General features: G+C 29.4%; 1 protein-coding gene across 1 annotated transcript in view; it reads left to right on the top strand.

Annotated features, from left to right (window-relative positions):
* Positions 1-18,295, top strand: part of LOC111048315 (probable cytochrome P450 6a13) — a 28,614-nt gene extending 10,319 nt beyond the window's left edge. The window contains 6 exon segments of the mRNA XM_039442228.1: positions 444-628; positions 7,513-7,807; positions 11,269-11,570; positions 11,572-11,663; positions 15,814-16,023; positions 18,011-18,295. Of these exon segments, the coding sequence (XP_039298162.1) occupies positions 447-628; positions 7,513-7,807; positions 11,269-11,570; positions 11,572-11,663; positions 15,814-16,023; positions 18,011-18,270 (1,341 nt within the window). The 5' untranslated portion in view covers positions 444-446 and the 3' untranslated portion in view covers positions 18,271-18,295.
* Positions 18,296-18,641: the final 346 nt, after the last annotated feature.

The following is an 18,641-nucleotide window of genomic DNA, read 5'->3' as shown; positions in this document are numbered from 1 at the left end:
ACCTTATTAGGGGTGCAGGGGGCGAAGCCCCCTGCCGAGCGCGAAGTGCGAGTAATGATATAAATTCAATAATACATTTTCATAATTGAAATTAAATTATATTTCTACATTTTCAAAAAATGATCATCTATCTGTTTTCTCAGATGATAGACAAGGATAGCAACTTCAGTGTTGATAAAATACTATACTATTATAACGTAGACCTCACTATAGAATCTCTGACTATAAGAAAGCTCTAATCAAATCAAGGTAGCCTTCTCGAGTCTATAGTTTTATCAAATTCAATTTGGTTCCCATAGACAATTATCCACTTTACAGTTTTATCAAATTTAATTTTGTTTCCACAGGCAATTCTTCACTCCACAGTTTCATCAAATTTAATTTTGTTTCCACAGGCAATTCTCCACTTCACAGTTTTATCAAGTTTAATTTGGTTTCCACAGGCAATGATCGAGATTGGCTTGCTGATAATAGTGTGCCTGCTCATTTACCACTACTGCACAGCAACATTCAGGTATTGGAAGCAACGCAGTGTGCCATTTGTAGAACCGACTGCTCTATTCGGCAACTATTACGACGTAGTCTCATTGAAAACATCTCCGGCCGCTTGCCATGAATCAATTTACAGGTAACTTAACAACTTAACAAAATTAATAGAGCATGCAAAATGTGAGGAAGCATTAATTACAAGCTGAATCACTTAGAAATTGTGATAGAGTTAATCAAAAAGAATTATGGAATTTTTATAGCATGTAAAATGGATATTGATGTTTTAAAGGTCTCTCCAAATTCAAATTCAAATTTATTTATACTTGAAGATAGTTACCACGTTTGGAACTTAAAAGAATAAAATACATTACTTAGAATATATATTTCTCATCTTTTCAGGAAAGAATGATGGAATTTTCATATTATGTAAAATGGATATTGATGTTTTAATGGCCTCTCCAAATTCAAATTCAAATTTATTTATTCTTAAAGATAGTTACAAAGTTTAAAACTTCAAAGTATGAAATACATTACTTATAATTAATAAGAACAGAATGATGGAGTTTTCGTATTATGTAAAATGAATATCGATTTTTTAAAGGTCTCTCCAAATTCAAATTCAGATTTATTTATTCTTAAAGATATAGTTACAAAGTTTAAAACTTGAAGTATGAAATACATTTACTTCGAATTAAACAGAAAAGAATGAAGAAATTTGCATATAATGTAAAATGAATATTGATGTTTTAAAGGTCTCTCCAAATTCAAATTTAAATTTATTCACCCTTAATGATATTAACAAAGTTTAAAACTTAGAGTATGGAGTACAGTACTTAGAATTATTCAGGAGAGAATGATGGAATTTTCATATTACGGTATATAAAATGGATATTGATGTTTTAAAGGTCTCTCCAAATTCAAATTTAAATTTATTCACCCTTGATGATAATTACAAAGTTTAAAACTTGAAGTATGAAATTCATTTACTTCGATTTAAACAGAAAAGAATGAAGAAATTTGCATATAATGTAAAATGAATGTTGATGTTTTAAAGGTCTCTCCAAATTCAAATTTAAATTTATTCACCCTTAATGATATTAACAAAGTTTAAAACTTAGAGTATGAAGTACAGTGTACTTAGAATCATTCAGGAGAGAATGATGGAATTTTCATATTACGGTATATAAAATGGATATTGATGTTTTAAAGGTCTCTCCAAATTCAAATTCAAATTTATTCACCCTTGATGATAATTACAAAGTTTAAAACTTGAAGTATGAAATTCATTTACTTCGATTTAAACAGAAAAGAATGGAGAAATTTTCTTATAATGTAAAATGAATATCGATGTTTTATAAAGGTCTCTCCAAATTTATTAACCCTTGAATGATGATTACAAAGTTTAAAACTCAAAGTATGAAATACATTACTTTTAATAATTAGATATACAGTGACCGGTGCCTCCACCAAATATATGTGTAAACAGCTGTTCATCAAGCTCCCAATGCTGTTTCTTTTTTCATTACCGTACTATGTTGCAAGACTTTTCAACTTTGTTTATTATATTATGTTGTTAAGAGGATTATGAGAGTTCAAGACATTAAGATGTTCTAAAACGTATAAATAATTGACATTAAAATTTGACTTTCAAACATCTGAAAATCATCGTCGTCAATTATTTTTTTAAAAAGTGAATAATATTATAAATTGAATGACATATGAGTGTGTCACCTGGTCATATGGGACGTATACACTTGAATTATGATTTAAAACTCTAAAATCTTGATCAATAGGCTATAAGATAAAATGTCCCATATGACCAGGTGTCAGTAGTATAATTAGTAATTAAATAACAATGATTTAATTGTCTGATTGATTGTCTTTGCTTTTGAAGTCTTAACTTTGCACAGTAAAGAATTTGATTGATATTTATTAGTTTATTGATTCACAAATTTATTGGAATGATGTAATGTTGGAACACGATAGAATTTATCACGTACCGTTATTTTATCATAACACAACTTTAGTTTCAAATCTTCTCTTGAAAATTTGAAACTAGTTTTGTTCTGATAAAATAAAAGGATAATTGCTTGATAATTATGATGGTGTTTCAATGATTTCAGTACCGGTAGCCCTGAAAAGAAAAGTGATGTAATATTACGTACATCAAATATGAGTAGTTTTATGTTAAAATACAAGTAATAATGTTACATCGTTACAACCAACATTATTTAAATTTCTCAGTTTTATATGTGATCTTTTTGGGCCGTTAACTGTCTTGAAGGCAGTTTCATAGACTTTTAAAATATCTTATTATAATTTCAAGTATTAACTCTTGAGTGGTGTTTACATGAGTCGAGTTCACTTGAATTCATGTTTTTTTATAAAATTGATGAATTCGATAGAATCTGTTTTAATTATTTGTGTTTAAGAATTGATATTGTGGAATTTTTCCATAATTGAAAAAATTCAGTTTTATTCCTGTCACATCCACATTTATTAGACCTGCAGTTTCGTGTTGGAACCAACACAGCTGAAGATGTCTTGGTTTCAACACGAAACTGCATTCCTGTTAGTAAACTCTTTTTTATAAAATTGATGAATTCGATAGAATCTGTTTTAATTATTTGTGTTTAAGAATTGATATTGTGGAATTTTACCATAATTGAAAAAACTCAGTTTTATACCTGTCACATCCACATTTATTAGACCTGCAGTTTCATGTTGGAACCAACACAGCTGAAGATGTCTTGGTTTCAACACGAAACTGCATTCCTGTTAGTAAACTCAATAATTCTGGATTTGACAAAAATAAAACTTTTTCAAGAATGTATTTGACTTCAAGTTTACAAGAACAGAAATTTGAGTCCACTATACCAATGTAGAACCTTGTTCAAGATAAAGTTTTGTAGAGTGTGAAACTTTTCCATAATTGAAGAGACTTCAGATATTGTCAAAAAATCCACTTTAAAAAAAAATATATTATTTTTTAAGACCTTCTTCAAGTCCTGTTGATTCAAGTAGATGTTGAACATGTTTGACTTTTGTATTCAACTTGAATCTTGCAGGTACTATAATCCAACCTACAAATGGGAAAATAAGATAAAAACAGTTGTCAGTCAATGTAAGATGTATAAGAACGACTATAAATAGAAAAGTATGATGCAAAAAAAATTTGAAATGTAAGAAAAAAACTTTAGATTTAACTGAAGATTAATTAGATCTTTCTACTTCATCACAATATTATATTATATACTTTTTAAGTTATAAGAACTTCAATTCAAGTACCTGATAATTAATTTTGAAAGTACTTTCAACTGATTGCTGCTTTTGGGTTACCGTACTTAAATTTAAGCTTTCAAATCATTTCCTTGCTGGAAATGACTTCAAAACTTGACTTCAAGTTTTCAAAAGTAATTATTATTTTTGAAAGTACTTTCAACTGATTGGTTGCTGCTTTTGGGTTACTTAAATTCAAGTTCTAATAACATTAAAAGTATTATAAGATATTGTGATGAAGTAAAAATCTAATTGATCTCAAAGTTTTTTCTTACATCTCATACTTTTTTTGCATCATACTTTTCTATTATATATTAGTTGTTCTTATAAATTATTTTGAATCACTTTCAAGCACTTTTAAATGGTTGTACAATGATTTACAATGCTTTAAGTGGGCAAAATTGTGATTTATAAACTACTTTAAAATAATTTGGAATCACTTTCAAATGATCAAATAAGTTCTTCAGAATCATTTAGAATCATCGATTTATGCACTTTTAAATCACTTTAAAGCATTTCAAAGTACTTCATTTAAATAATTTTAAGTAATTTATAAATCATTTCCAATCATTGGTCTTCGAATAATTGAAAAGTACTTTACTAAATCATTTGAGTTCGTTTATAAATAATTTTCAATCATTGGTCTTCAAATGACGTTCATGGAGAATAAATTAAAAGTAATTTGAAAGTACTTTAAAATTATTCAACTTGCCCTAAAAAGAGGTAACAAATTTGAAATCACTGGCAATTAGTTTCAAGAACTTTCAAATCATTTCCTCAAGTTTTCAAATTCACCCATATTCATTTTTTTTTTATTCATTTACAATGCAAATGACACTAATGCAATAACATTATAGAAGATAAAATAATAAGGTAGTCCTTGTGCTATTTTTCTTCCAAATTTATAGGTGACAAAATCCATAAGGTTAGAATTTCACGTGTACAATTTTTATAAAATTTTAGTCCAAAATAAACATGAAAACTATAAATTTCGAATTATAAGAAGACTTGAATTGATAAATTGATAAGTAATATTCTACTCAATTACCACTTGAAACTAATATACTTTCGAGTTAAAAACTCGAAAAATTTTCGAAAAATTTGGAACCACTGGAGAAACACAAACTTGTAAACACTTTAAATCAATTCAAATAACGTTAAATCATTTGTACTCAAGGAAACTTGACTAATGTGAAACATACTTTATGTTAATCATATTGTTGACATGCTTAAGCTGAAGGACACAAAAGCGCGTTAATTGTAAAGTAACAATTTTCTTGAAAATAATAACGATATCCTTCTAAATACAATTACTTAGATACCGGTACTTCATATTTTGAAATTTATACTTTACACATAGATGTGCATGATTCCATCCTGGGCCCTGTTGCATTATTTGATACAAGTTGATAGTTTGAATTTTTCCTTTTCTAATAACCAGCTGCTTGACTACTTAAATTATTAGTTTGATATAGGTACTGTTGCTGATGGGATTTTGTGATATCTATCCATAATGAAAACTCTGGGTTGTTGTCAAAAATATCATTTATTTATTGTGAAATAACTTACAACCTATATCAGTCCTAATTACTTTTTAATATAGTTCATTCTAATCGTTATAATTAATTTTGCATGATTTTATAACCTACTTATAGTTTAATCGTTTATTTATTGTGAAATAGCTTACAACCTATATATCAGTCCTAATTACTTTGTAATATAGTACATTATTCTAATCTTTATATTTTATTAATTTTGCATAATTTTATAACCTACTTTCAGTTTAATCGTTTAATATTTCACTTCAACCATTATGCAGGTTCCTATAATAATTAATTTGTCTCCAACGCTTTTTTACAACTCTGTGTATCCTAAACTACAATTTCAAAGTTTCGAGTTTCTCAAACTGAAGATGAGATCATGGCGTTGAAACATGTTTGTATAATTTTTACAATAAATAAGTGATATTTTCGACAACAAACCAGTGTGTTCATTATTAGTTTATATTTTATCATACGAATGATACCAATCTATGGACATTAGATATAATGATGCTATTTCAAGGTGTAAGTTTCATTTTATTAGTACTATTGTTGAATTTGTTGAATTTTACAGAAACTTCCCCAATGAGAAATACGTTATTGGAATGTTCCAATTGTGAAGTACGGTATAATAATGCAGGGTGTTTCAAAAAGAATGACCCAATTTTTAACAGATATATTTATTTTAAAAAATTGTGCACACAAACCAATATTTTATATCAAATTACTCACAGAAGTATCAATATTATGATGATGTATTATAATTGTTCTATGTGTGCCCTCCTTTTGAGACTCAGACGACATCTAGACGGTAGCCAAATTCATCCCAGACTGTTCCCAAGATGTCTGTCTTCTCGGACTGTAGCTACTGCATCAGTTATCCTGATTTTTAGCTCCTCAATATCAATTGCTAAGGGAGGACCATAAACACAATCTTGAACGCTGTGCAAAGGCTAAAAATAAACTTTCTACTGGTAATATTTATCCAAGTTTTTCGATTTGTCATATCATCAAGATATCATCAAGCTATCAAATTTGATTTGTCATATCATCAAGCTATCAAAATGAAAAAGATTTCGCAGGAAAACATTTTTTCCGATCATTACTTTTTGAGATATGAGCGCCTGAAGTTTGAATTTTTGTGACAGAACAATTCAAATTCGGTAAGATATAAACCCATGAGATTCAGAGGATGGATTCTTCATGGTATTGTTGATTTAGTAAAACAACAACTTTCTGAAAATATCAATTTTTGAAAAAGTTATTCAATTTACCAAAAATAACTCAACTAAAAGTTATTTTTGGTTATTTTTAGTAGATTGAATAACTATTTTAAAAATTGATATTTTCAGAAAAAAATTGTTTTACTAGATCAACAATATATACCATGAAGAATCTATCCTCTAAATGTCATGGATTTATCTCTTACCGAATTTGAAATTTAATTTTTAGGCGCTCATTTCTCTAAAAGTAATGATCAGAAAAAACTTTTTTCCTGAGAAAACTTTTCCATTTTGATAGCTTGATGATATACAAATCGAAAAACTTTGAAAAATATCACGAGTAGAAAGTTTATTTTTAGCCTTTGCACAGCCGTATCCCCACAGGAAAAAATCACATGGTGTTATGTCAGGGGACCGTATGGAGGCCAGGAATGCATATAGCCAAGTCTTGCGGTCCTGTGTGCCCTATCCAACGTTGAGGCAAGCTGGTGTTGAGGAAATGGCGTACATGCTTGTGCCATCAAAAGGAGAACACATAGAACACTTATAATAAATCATCATAATCTTGATATTTCTGTAAGTAATTTGATGTGAAATTGGTTTCTGTGCACCATTTTTTTTTAATAAATAATATAATTTGTTGTTGGTTATCCATCTTGTTTTCACTTGGGTATTATTATTACATCAAATTGTATTTTTATATAGCTTTGAAGTGAAAAAACACTCACATTCTTTGATGTGGCGACGACTGTTTCGTGCTGGTGTTGCACATTCTCAACTATTGAAAACAGCAAGAAACGGTTGTCGCCACTTCAAAAAATGTGAGTGTTTTTTTCACTTCAAAGTTATATTAAAATACAATAGTAATAAATATAATTGTTCAAAATTGGGTCATTCTTTTTGAAACACCCGGTCTAATGATGCTATTTCAAGGTGTAAGTTTTTATTACTAATATTGTTGAATTTGGGGAATCTTACAGAAACTTTCCCAATGAGAAATACGTTGGAATGTTCCAATTGAGAACACCAGCACTGCTGATCCGATGTCCAGAAATGGTCAAACAGATTCTGGTAAAAGACTTCAACCATTTCATGGATCGCGGATTTCATGCTGATGAAGAACGCGAGCCTATCACCGCACACCTGGTCAACCTTCAGGGCGAAAAATGGCGAATGCTGAGGCAGAAGATTTCACCAGTTTTCACCTCTGGAAAACTAAAAGCCATGTTTCCACTACTTGAAACATGCTCATCACAGTTATCCAATTACATTGAGGTAATAATTTATATGAATACATAGACAATAAGCTATTGTTATATGAATATCACTAATAATCCTTTTTTCCTTTTTCCTTCGTCCTGGTACCTCCATAAGAAGGGAGTTTATTATAGAAAATATAACAAACAAAAATGAAAAATACACTTATAAAAAGAAATCTTACAAACAAAACAAATGAAGAATAATAAAAAAAACAAGAATGACAGAAGATAAGAAAAATTCCTTTTCAGTGGAAAATTTCAAAAATTATAAACCAGACGAAATATAAATTCTCCAAAACCTTCTAAAGAAGGTTTGACTGGAGGAGTCAAGTTTTACATTATATTAAAAAAAAACATAGAAATAGTACATTGATATAATCAATCAGTGATCTAGAAATAATAATTTTCAATTAAAATCATATCAAAAGAAGAAATAATTGTCAATCCTGAGTAGAAAAAAAATTAATTGATTATATTGATAATAATTCATTTAATTGTATTGTGTAGCAATAGAATAAAAAACAATGGGATTTCAGTTGTTGCTTATCACAAGCAATAATACACAAGAAAAAAAAAGAATTCATGAAGATCATTCAAATTCACTCAAATTATTTAACAGAAAGTGTTTCGTCTTATTTTTAACAATTGAAATTCTATCCAGACCAATTAAATCATCTGGCAACTCATTGAAAATAGTTGGTACAAGATAACTAAGTTCAATAATCAATCTAATAATAATAATAATAATAATATAATAATAATAATAATAATAATAAAACAATAATAAAATAAAAAATAAAATACATCTTATTTATGTTGTAGTTCAGACTCTGTGCTACTTGTAAATATCTAAAAAACACTTACTTTTCTTGGAGTATTGAGTAATGCATTTCACTCAAATGCATTCCTCAATACTCCAAGAAAAGTAAGTGTTTTTTTTCAAATATTTATAAGTAGCATAGAGTCTGAATTACAACAAAGTTGTTATATAGTGTTTCGTCATGGAAAGCAATATCAATGATAGTATATATTCCTAGCCGCCTACACACTTTAGACCAGACCTAAGACCTAAGACGTATAAACTTATAATAATGTGCAATATTCATTTATATGAGATGATAGGTGGTCTAGAAATAGGCATATTATATTATTATTGGCTCATTCAATTAATATCTCTCTTTGTACTTTACTATGGAGCTTATTATTTTGTGAGAGCATAATTTAAGGCTGTGCAAAGGCTAAAAATAAACTTTCTACTCGTGATATTTTTAAAAGTTTTTCGATTTGTATATCATTAAGCTATCAAAATTAAAAAGTTTTTTAAGGAAAATATTTTTTTCCGATCATTACTTTTTGTGATATGAGCGCCTTAACGTTAAATTTTTGGGACAGAACATTTCAAATTCAGTAAGAGATAAATCCATGAGATTAGATTCTTGATGGTATTGATGATCTAGTAAAATAAAAATTTTCTGAAAATATAAATTTTTAAGATGGTTATTCAATTTACTAAAAATAACTTTTAGTTGAGTTATTTTTGGTAAATTGAATAACTTTTTCGTAAATTGATATTTTTAGAAAATTTTTGTTTTACTAAATCAACAATACCATGAAGAATCCATTCTCTGAATCTCATAGATTTATACCGTATCTTAACGAATGTGAAGTGTTGTGTCCAAAAATTCAAACTTCAGGAGCTCATATCTCGAAAAGTAATGATCGGATAAAATGTTTTCCTCAGAAAACTTTCTCATTTTGATAGCTAGATGATATACAAATCGAAAAACTTATGAGTTTAAAAAATATCGAAAAATATCACGAAAAATATCATGAGTAGAAAGTTTATTTTTAGCCTTTTCACAGCCTTAAGTAGAGGAGCATTCTAAGTAGATTTTCTAAGACAAATTTTGTAATAATAAAATCTAAAAATAGGATGTTTATAGTCTATTTTAAATTCTTCACGATTTCAGTGAGTCAAATTTTTAATCAAACCCTTGAGGAGCGTAGGCTACCTGCTAGTTATGCCATATTATTTTTTTTGTTTGTGTGTATATATATGGTTTGAGTTCAGCAAATACTGATTGTTGTGTGGCATTATTTCCGAATTTCTTCAAATTTATATCATGTATAGCTATTTATAAGCCCTAACTTCTAACACGAGTCTCATTTCTGGAAAAATTACAGGAGCTCCATAATATTCTTGAGAAAAATGGATTTTGTTAAATTTCTATCACGATTTTCTCGAAAATTACTTGACATATTTCTTTTAAATTCATACCCTGTATAGTTATTTATCAGCTCTATCAACTGGCATGAGTCTCCTTCCTGGGAAATTAACAGGAGGTCCACCCCATCCTTAAGAAATGGACTTTGTAACCTCCTTCTCGTGCATGAGGTAGAGCAGTTTATTCAAAAGAACACATAAATCGAGATATTTTACCTGTAGAACAGCTGTTTTGACGGCTTTTTGAAAATCATCAAATTTCACAATTTAAACAAAGGAGAATGCACTCTGAAATCAATATAAACAATGGTTTGATCATGTAGTTTCAAATGTGTAGCCGCCAATCGTCATTATGTTATTCCCCTAAATTATTCTCGTTTAAGAATGAGGCTTACAGTTCAATGAGCAAGGAAAGTTGTGTGAGTGTACCACACCAGATTTTTTTAGTTTAATATATTTAATCCAGGGTATAAGGATTTGCCATTTTTTTTACTAAAATTCAGTCATAAATAGAAAGAAAAATAAAAACCTCAGTACCCTTCTTGAATTATTTAATCACAACATGTTTCAACAATGATGCCATTTTCACTTGAAAGCAAAATCAAGTGAAAATGGCATCAATGTTGAAACGTGTTGTGATTAAATAATTCAAAAAGGGTACTGAGATTTTTATTTTTCTTTCTATATTATGAGGAGGTTAGAATCAAAGTGCTCATGATCCAAAATCCTAAATTTTGGCAAATCAAGAAAAACTAGCCTTATATATTTATACTATGATATTGATTACATAAACATTGAATATTGATGTAAAACGACATAAATTTTCAATTACAACAGTAGAAAATATAAGAATTTTATGCTAACATAGTAGAAAATTGATATAAAGTTTGGAACATGTGAATTTTGTAACTTACTATTCCTAATTGACAGCAGACAATGGCTGAAAATAGGCCTATCACATTATAAGTAATAAATAGGGCTACTTAGTAGACTTATACAGAAAAGAGATAAATAAAATTCAGTTTCCTAATTAAACGAATTAATAGTTCTAATATACTTCAAAAATATCTTTGTGCAACTAATATTATTTTATATAATATTGTTTTTTGTTCTTTTGTACACATCTTAATGGAAATAAAAATTATTATTATTATTCATAAATAATGCTATAAAACGAACTAAATATACTTTGCTGTAAATAATAAATTCTGATTCGAGTTATTGGAATAAGAGTGGATGTAACTTTGTTGTAGAGTGCTTTGGGCGAGCAAGACAGCAGCTTACTGGAAATGCGTGACGTCATGGCACGTTTCACGACAGACGTGATCGGATCGGTGGCCTTCGGACTGCACTTCAACTCTTTCACCGAGAAAGAATCCGACTTCCAACTGATGGGGCGACGTGTCCTCGACTCTTCTCAGACGTCTGTTATCACCAAAGCGATAAGAGTCTTTTTCCCTCAGCTGTTTCACTTCTTGAGACTCCGCACGTTTCCTGAGGAGATAGCTACGTTCTTCCAGACGGAAACCAGGTGACATCTCAATCATTACAAACGATAATAGACAAAGTAACACAAAATTACAAGCAAATGACGAACTCAAAAAGACCAATACAAGGAAGCCATGACAAATATTTTTTTTAATTTATAGCCCAAGAATGAAACCCTACATAATGGATATAGATTATTTAAAATGAACATTTATCCTAATCCAATCTAGTATAAGATTCATACTGAGTTCAGATACTGTTTTTGGTGTGATATAGTGATATTTACAATATCCATAATGAAAACACTGGGATGTTATCAGAAATATCACTAGTAGTTCTGTGGACAGTAGACCTCACGTAGTATTCTCATCCACAAGTACTTGATTGAAACTATAGACCTTATCAAAATACAGCAATAGACTGGCTTCTCCACACATCTGTGTAATCACTTGTCAGCTGATTTATGATGCATAATTCTATAGTCTGATTTTTACTCTAATATTGGTGAATGAAGGAGGCTCCTTTTTCCTCTTATATTATCCTTGAAATGCAAAATTCCCAAAAACCTTGTATGTACGTCGACGCGCAATTAAAAAAGGAACATACCTGTCAAATTTCATGAAAATCTATTACCGCGCTTCGCCGTAAATGCGCAACATATGAACATTTTAACATTAAGAGAAATGCCAAACCGTCGACTTGAATCTTAGACCTCACTTTGCTCGGTCAACTAATTTATTGTAAAATTACGTACAGTGACACACTGTATAAACTGAAGATGACACCATAGATGTTGAAACATGTATGTAATTTTACAATCAATTAGTGATATTTCTGTATATAGTTTTTTGTTTTTTAATCATCACCGACACTCAAACTATGATTTTACTGTTGTGTCGAACGATAAGTAATATAAATGATAAAAAATTCTAGTTCTAAAAATATTACATCTGTGATCTGTATTTAATTTTTTTTCTAAGGAAATTTGAAAAACTTTAGTGAGGTCCACGTTATAATGACAGTATTTGATCAACTTTGGTTTTGCTATCCTTGTCTATCATTCGACAAAACCGGTAGTACTATCCTTTTCTAGGTCCACAACGATGCCAATTGACAGTGTAGAAATATAATTAATTAATACAGAGAATCGGCATCGCTATTCTTCTATCTTTATCCACTGCCATTATAACGTGGACCTCCCTATAGGAAGTCGTAGCCCAAGTGGCCTACTGGATTAAATCTGTGTTTGAACCTGCTATAGTGAGATTCACATTATAATGGCAGTGGAGAAAGATAGGAGAAAAACGTTGCAGAACCTTTGTTTTGTCAATGCCTTCAATAGACGGTAGTTGATACAGGTTTATTGATGTAATATTAACTGTTCATTCTCGTTTAAAATAAACAATTATAGGTATTTTATTGAGCAAGAAATTATATTTTTCAATAATTTATTAATACATTTTTATTATTAAGATGAAATATTTTGTTAATTAACTCTTCTACTACCAACGTTTTTCACATACACGAAATACCAAGTGGGGTAATTGGGTTACCCCAACAAGATTTCTGTTTTATATAATTATTTTATATTTTTTCTATTAATTCATCAAGAAATGTATTACAAAATCTATTAAAATAATTAGAAATGAGTTTCTCCCGTTGATAAATAGGTTTTCTATTAAAAACTGACAGGACAACAAAATTGAGCATCCTATTATATTATTGTAGGGAAAATGATGTCAAATAATTAAATTATGGTTATAGCGAAGTAATTGCTTCTAATTTAAATTTTAAGTGATCATTATTAATCAGGTTTGGCAATAAAATGAAAATTTATATCTCCTGTTTTCTGATAATGGATGAAATATACCAAAAAATTTCATGACATGGAATACCAAGTGGGGTAATAGAGTTTCCCCCAGGATATATCTGCTAATCATTCCAAAAATAACAGGAACGAAATGATTCTATGAGATAAAATAACTAAAGTGATATGTTTTTAACAAGGTACTCAACGTTTCAATGAAATACATCAACATTATCTACAAAAAAATAGACAAAATGTAGGTTGGGGTAGTCCAATTACCCCGCTTGGTAGTACAAGGGTTAATGATTAATTCCACATCGTTAAAAGACGATCTAGCAACTGAGCAAAGCGAGAAAGAGATAGCGCTATCCACTTTGTTGAATGATAGATAAGGATAGCAATACCATTGCTAATCAAATACTGCCATTATATAACGTGGACCCCACAATATAGCACAGAACTTTTGTCTCATATCTTTCATAGCTATTGTCTCATTCCTCACCTTATTACCTAAGTGCAATTTTGATGTGAGGTCGACCCAATATTATTACAATTAGATAAAAATTAATCATTACTGAAGAAAGCAAGTTACGGTATAAATTTTTTTGTGAACATGAATTCAGTAAATACCTATATGAAAATCTTCAATCTCAAATATTTTACTTGCAAAATATTCTTTTCCTACAGTTACGTTGAAAAGTGGCCATTGCTGCACTGATTACAGAACGCAAAGAATCACTTTTCCGCTCTAGTGCGGGAAAAATTTTTCTGCACTCCAGATTTGCAACATGGCAACGCAAAATACTTAGTAGGTTATATGGAGCAACAGTGCAGCAAAATCAAAATGAAGTTGGTAACAGTGACTGGGCTGCTATAGTGAGCAGAGGTGCAACCAAGCACAACGCGCTAATTATTATTCATTATATATTATAACCAAGGACAACGAGGACTTTAGGATTTTAGGATTAAGGTTTTTATCAATAATAAAATTACACAGAAAAACATTTGATGCATTTCAGGCAATTTTACCCATAATTACCCACTTTTCATATTCAATGGTAACTGTAGGAAAAACTTAATGTGAAATTCGTGCGCAAAGTTCCTCTGCTGCACTCAAGAAACCATTCCAGTAAACGTTTCTTTCGGTGCAGCAAACTGTCACTTTGCGCACTAGTTGCACAAATAACTATTTATTTTTTATACATTCATGCTGAACTTTTCTACATGTACTGTGAACACAAAAATACAGTATCTAATTATGTGTCTAAGCATAACAGCATAATATATACATAATGAATCACATTTGGCGATTGAAATTAATATGCCAACTCATATTCTGCACCATCATTGAATATTTCAACTCACATTTAGTTCACCTTCTGCTAATTTATGCAATGAAAAAAATGCTTGATTGGAAAATATCTTAATACTATACTACTACTTGACTATAATAGAGAACAGCTGATTATTTTCAAAAAAGCTCCAATTTCAAGCTTCAATACCAATATTTAGTCTATTAGCTCAATCTATACTGACTATCATAATGAAAGTTGATAGCCAATCAACAACAACTATAGTAGCTAATCATATAATTGAGCATTGAATAATAGCGTAATTCAATCATCTTATATTTATTTATTCTTTATTGCTGTATCACATTCATTTATGAGTTGAAAATATACAAAAACAGGATGAAAATAGATAAGACAATTGCATTAGAATAAATCTACTTTAATATGCATATACATGGAGAAAATCTATATAATAAGAGAGAGTATAGAGAGTATAAGAGAGTAGTAGGGTTGTATTGCATATAGGTACCGGAAAAACGGGAATGATTTCCGTTAATATAATAAGATTTAATACACCAAAGTTTTTGTAGAAAATATTGATTCAAAGATTTATTACAGCCATAAAATACATACAGTACCAACTACACTAGGCCATGTCATTACAATAAAATTACAAATAGAATTACATTAGCAATACATAAATAAATTAAATACACAACATGCAGTGCAACACAGGCTTCAAAGCTATTCGGTCTTTCATAAAAAATTACAGAAATAACAATAAATAATTACTAAACTTGAACTCTATCGCAGTCTATACAGCCTTTAGGTTGATTCTAAAGCCATATTAGTATTGCTTGAGTGAATTTTTGAACAGTTTAATATTATTCTAAAACATTTTGTGAATCCAATCCACTTAATTGATATACTGTATGTTTTATAAATAAAAATATAAATCTGAGTACCCTTTTTAAATTATTTTGTCACGACATGTTTCGGTTACTTTTTCAAGTCAGAGGCATATTATTGTATGTTATTTTCATGATCTCTCTGTTGACTATGATAAGTATTCCACGTTGCTCATGCTTTGTTTCTTTGCAAAACATGTCTTGTAATATTTTATTTATTTATTATCCAATTAATTTGTACATTACTGTGTTATTTATAGTTCAATTGTTAATCGTATTCATTTTCTCTTACAGAAATAACAGAGAGTGTTATAGCAGCTCAAGCTTTTGTATTCTTCATGGCAGGATATGAAACATCCTCGACAACGTTGAGCTTTTGCTTGTATGAGTTGGCCAAAAATCTGGACGTTCAGGAAAAAGCTTGCAATGAGATTAAAAAAGTTCTGAACAAGCACGGGAAGCTGAGCCATGAGGCATTGATGGATTTGGACTATTTGGAGATGATCCTATTGGGTAAGTAATGATTTCTTCTACAATCAAAGAGTATACTCTGTAACTAATCAATAGTGCACTGTAATTAATCAATCGGAATAACTAATCAATAGTGCACTGTAATTTATTGATCAATCAGAATAACTAATCAATAGTGCACTGTAATTGATCAATCAGAATAACCAATCAATAGTGCACTGTAATTTATCAATCAGAATTGAAAGCTATTACTACTTTTATAAGATAAAAAACCTCCACATTGTTTTCTCTTAATATTCTTACTGTGTGATTGAGTATTAAATATAAATTAATAAAGTGTATATAATATTATTGAACTCATCTGTCATGAAGTACTAAAGCTAATAAAGCACCAAAGATACAAATGCATTAATAAAATCAAATCGATTTTTATTGTTCACATTAATTACTTGTAACATATCATCAGTGTAAAAGAAGAGCACTTTTCTTCATTAATGAAATTTTATATAAAATACAGATGACTTCCACCACCACTTTCTTATGACTTTCCATGACTTTCTTTCAATAGAATATTGATAATCGATCATAACTCCCCTAGGCACGATATGAAGATTTAAAGTGGAGACTGCAAACGTATATCAACATACATTTTATCTATACCGTTGCTTATAATATGAAAATAACAGTCCTCTATAATGAATTTCAATTAAATTCATTGCAAAACTGAAACAATTTACAATGAAAAATAACACAGTATACCAGTATAAATTAATAGAATAATAATAATGATAAAATAATTTTTATTTCCATTAAGATGTGTACAAAATAACAAAAAACAGAATTATAAAAAATAATATTTATTACACTGTCTGCATTTGATCGTATAATTAAATACGATATTAGCTACATAATACACATAAAAAATAATGAATGTTCTAGACTCTGGGCCTTCTATATTAGTTTAAAACTTCGTTCTGCATCAATCACTGAAACTCTGATCAACCATGCCATCTGAGTGAATTTTTATACATTGTTTGTAAAATGTATTGTTTGGCTATACTTTTATACATCACTTGACAGGAGGGGCATATAAAAAGTAGTGTCGTTCCCACATTTTCATTTCAACAAAGTAAAAATCTGAAGGAATATTTGGTGAGCTTATTTCTGTATTCATTGCAGAAGTTTGACAACAGTGATTGTTGATTTATTTCTAATTTTATTTGTGTACCAAACATAGTTAAGACTTATATGTAATTAAAACTGATGTTATTCATATGTATTGTAACATGTCTGATGAATAAAGATTTTTCTATTCTATTAAGTATAGAACAGTACCTACTAATAGCTTGTACTTTCCACTATTCTCTACTATTAACTCAATTCAGCTATTCTATTTTTATATTAATTTATCTATGACAGTATGACTACTTTTAAACTATATCGGGGCACCGAGCTTCGCTCGTTTTTATATTTATTGATAAACAGAGCACAATTCTCTAAAATGATCGTGTTTATATTTCACACCTGGCTATACGTCATCTACTTATGAATTTCGGGGATGTGATATTTTGATTTTTCACATACTCACCTTTTTACTATCCACAGCTGTTTCAGCCAAGGATGAATTATCCTTTTAATATTGTTCAGCGAGTTTTCTCAAGGATGAGACCTAGTGCAATCGAACCTATATATCATAAACCTACTATGTTCCAAATTTCGTGAAAATCGTTAGAGCCGTTTTCGAGATCCGTTAAATATAAATAACCAGTTCATTGACATGGGCTACTTTTAAATTAATAAAACAAAATAAAATCTAATAGCACCCTTTATTTTTAAAAATCTTTCAAATAGTTCAACAACTATTTGTTCAACTATTTTAAAGTTTTTTTTTCAAATAAAGGGTGCTATAAGATTTTATTTTGTTTTATTAAAAATAACCATACAGATATATAAATACAGAAATTGCTCGCTTAATATAATAGGATTCTATCTAACAATTATTATATTTCAAAATTTCTTTAATTTTCAGAAACGATGAGGAAATACCCACCTGTATCAGTACTGGCAAGAGTTTGTACTAAACCCTACACGATACCAGGGACAAAAATATCAATAGATCCAGGGACATCAGTGGCCATTCCAGTATATTCTTTCCACCATGATCATAAATACTTCCCAGATCCTGAAACCTTCGATCCAGAAAGATTTTCCAAGGAGAACCAGGAGAAATCCATCAATTACACGTACCTGCCATTTGGAGATGGCCCACGAGTTTGTATAGGTGGGTAAACATTTTCAATCCAGCCCATATTAGAAATGTATATTACAGTATTGAAAATAATTAACAGCCCTCTGCAATAATTCGGATTTTAAATTCATTTATTATTGTAAAACGAAAACTATCCACAATCTATCATATGAACAGAAATAGATATTGTGGAATTTCTACAAATTAAGGTGGAATGAAAGAGATTTTGTCAGTTCCACATCATCTCTATCATTTCACCTTAACAATTCACAACACATGAAAAAATTAAATGATGAAATATGAAACAAGTTGAGCTGCGTTTACACCAGAGTTAATAACACGAATAATTAACAAAAAGTTATTAACTTGACTGAATCATCAAAATTTCTCTTGACAAAAGTTAATAACTCAT

This window comes from Nilaparvata lugens, chromosome X, assembly GCF_014356525.2.
Source record: "Nilaparvata lugens isolate BPH chromosome X, ASM1435652v1, whole genome shotgun sequence".
Lineage (NCBI taxonomy): Eukaryota > Metazoa > Arthropoda > Insecta > Hemiptera > Delphacidae > Nilaparvata > Nilaparvata lugens.
This window is presented reverse-complemented; position numbering and strand designations above follow the sequence as displayed.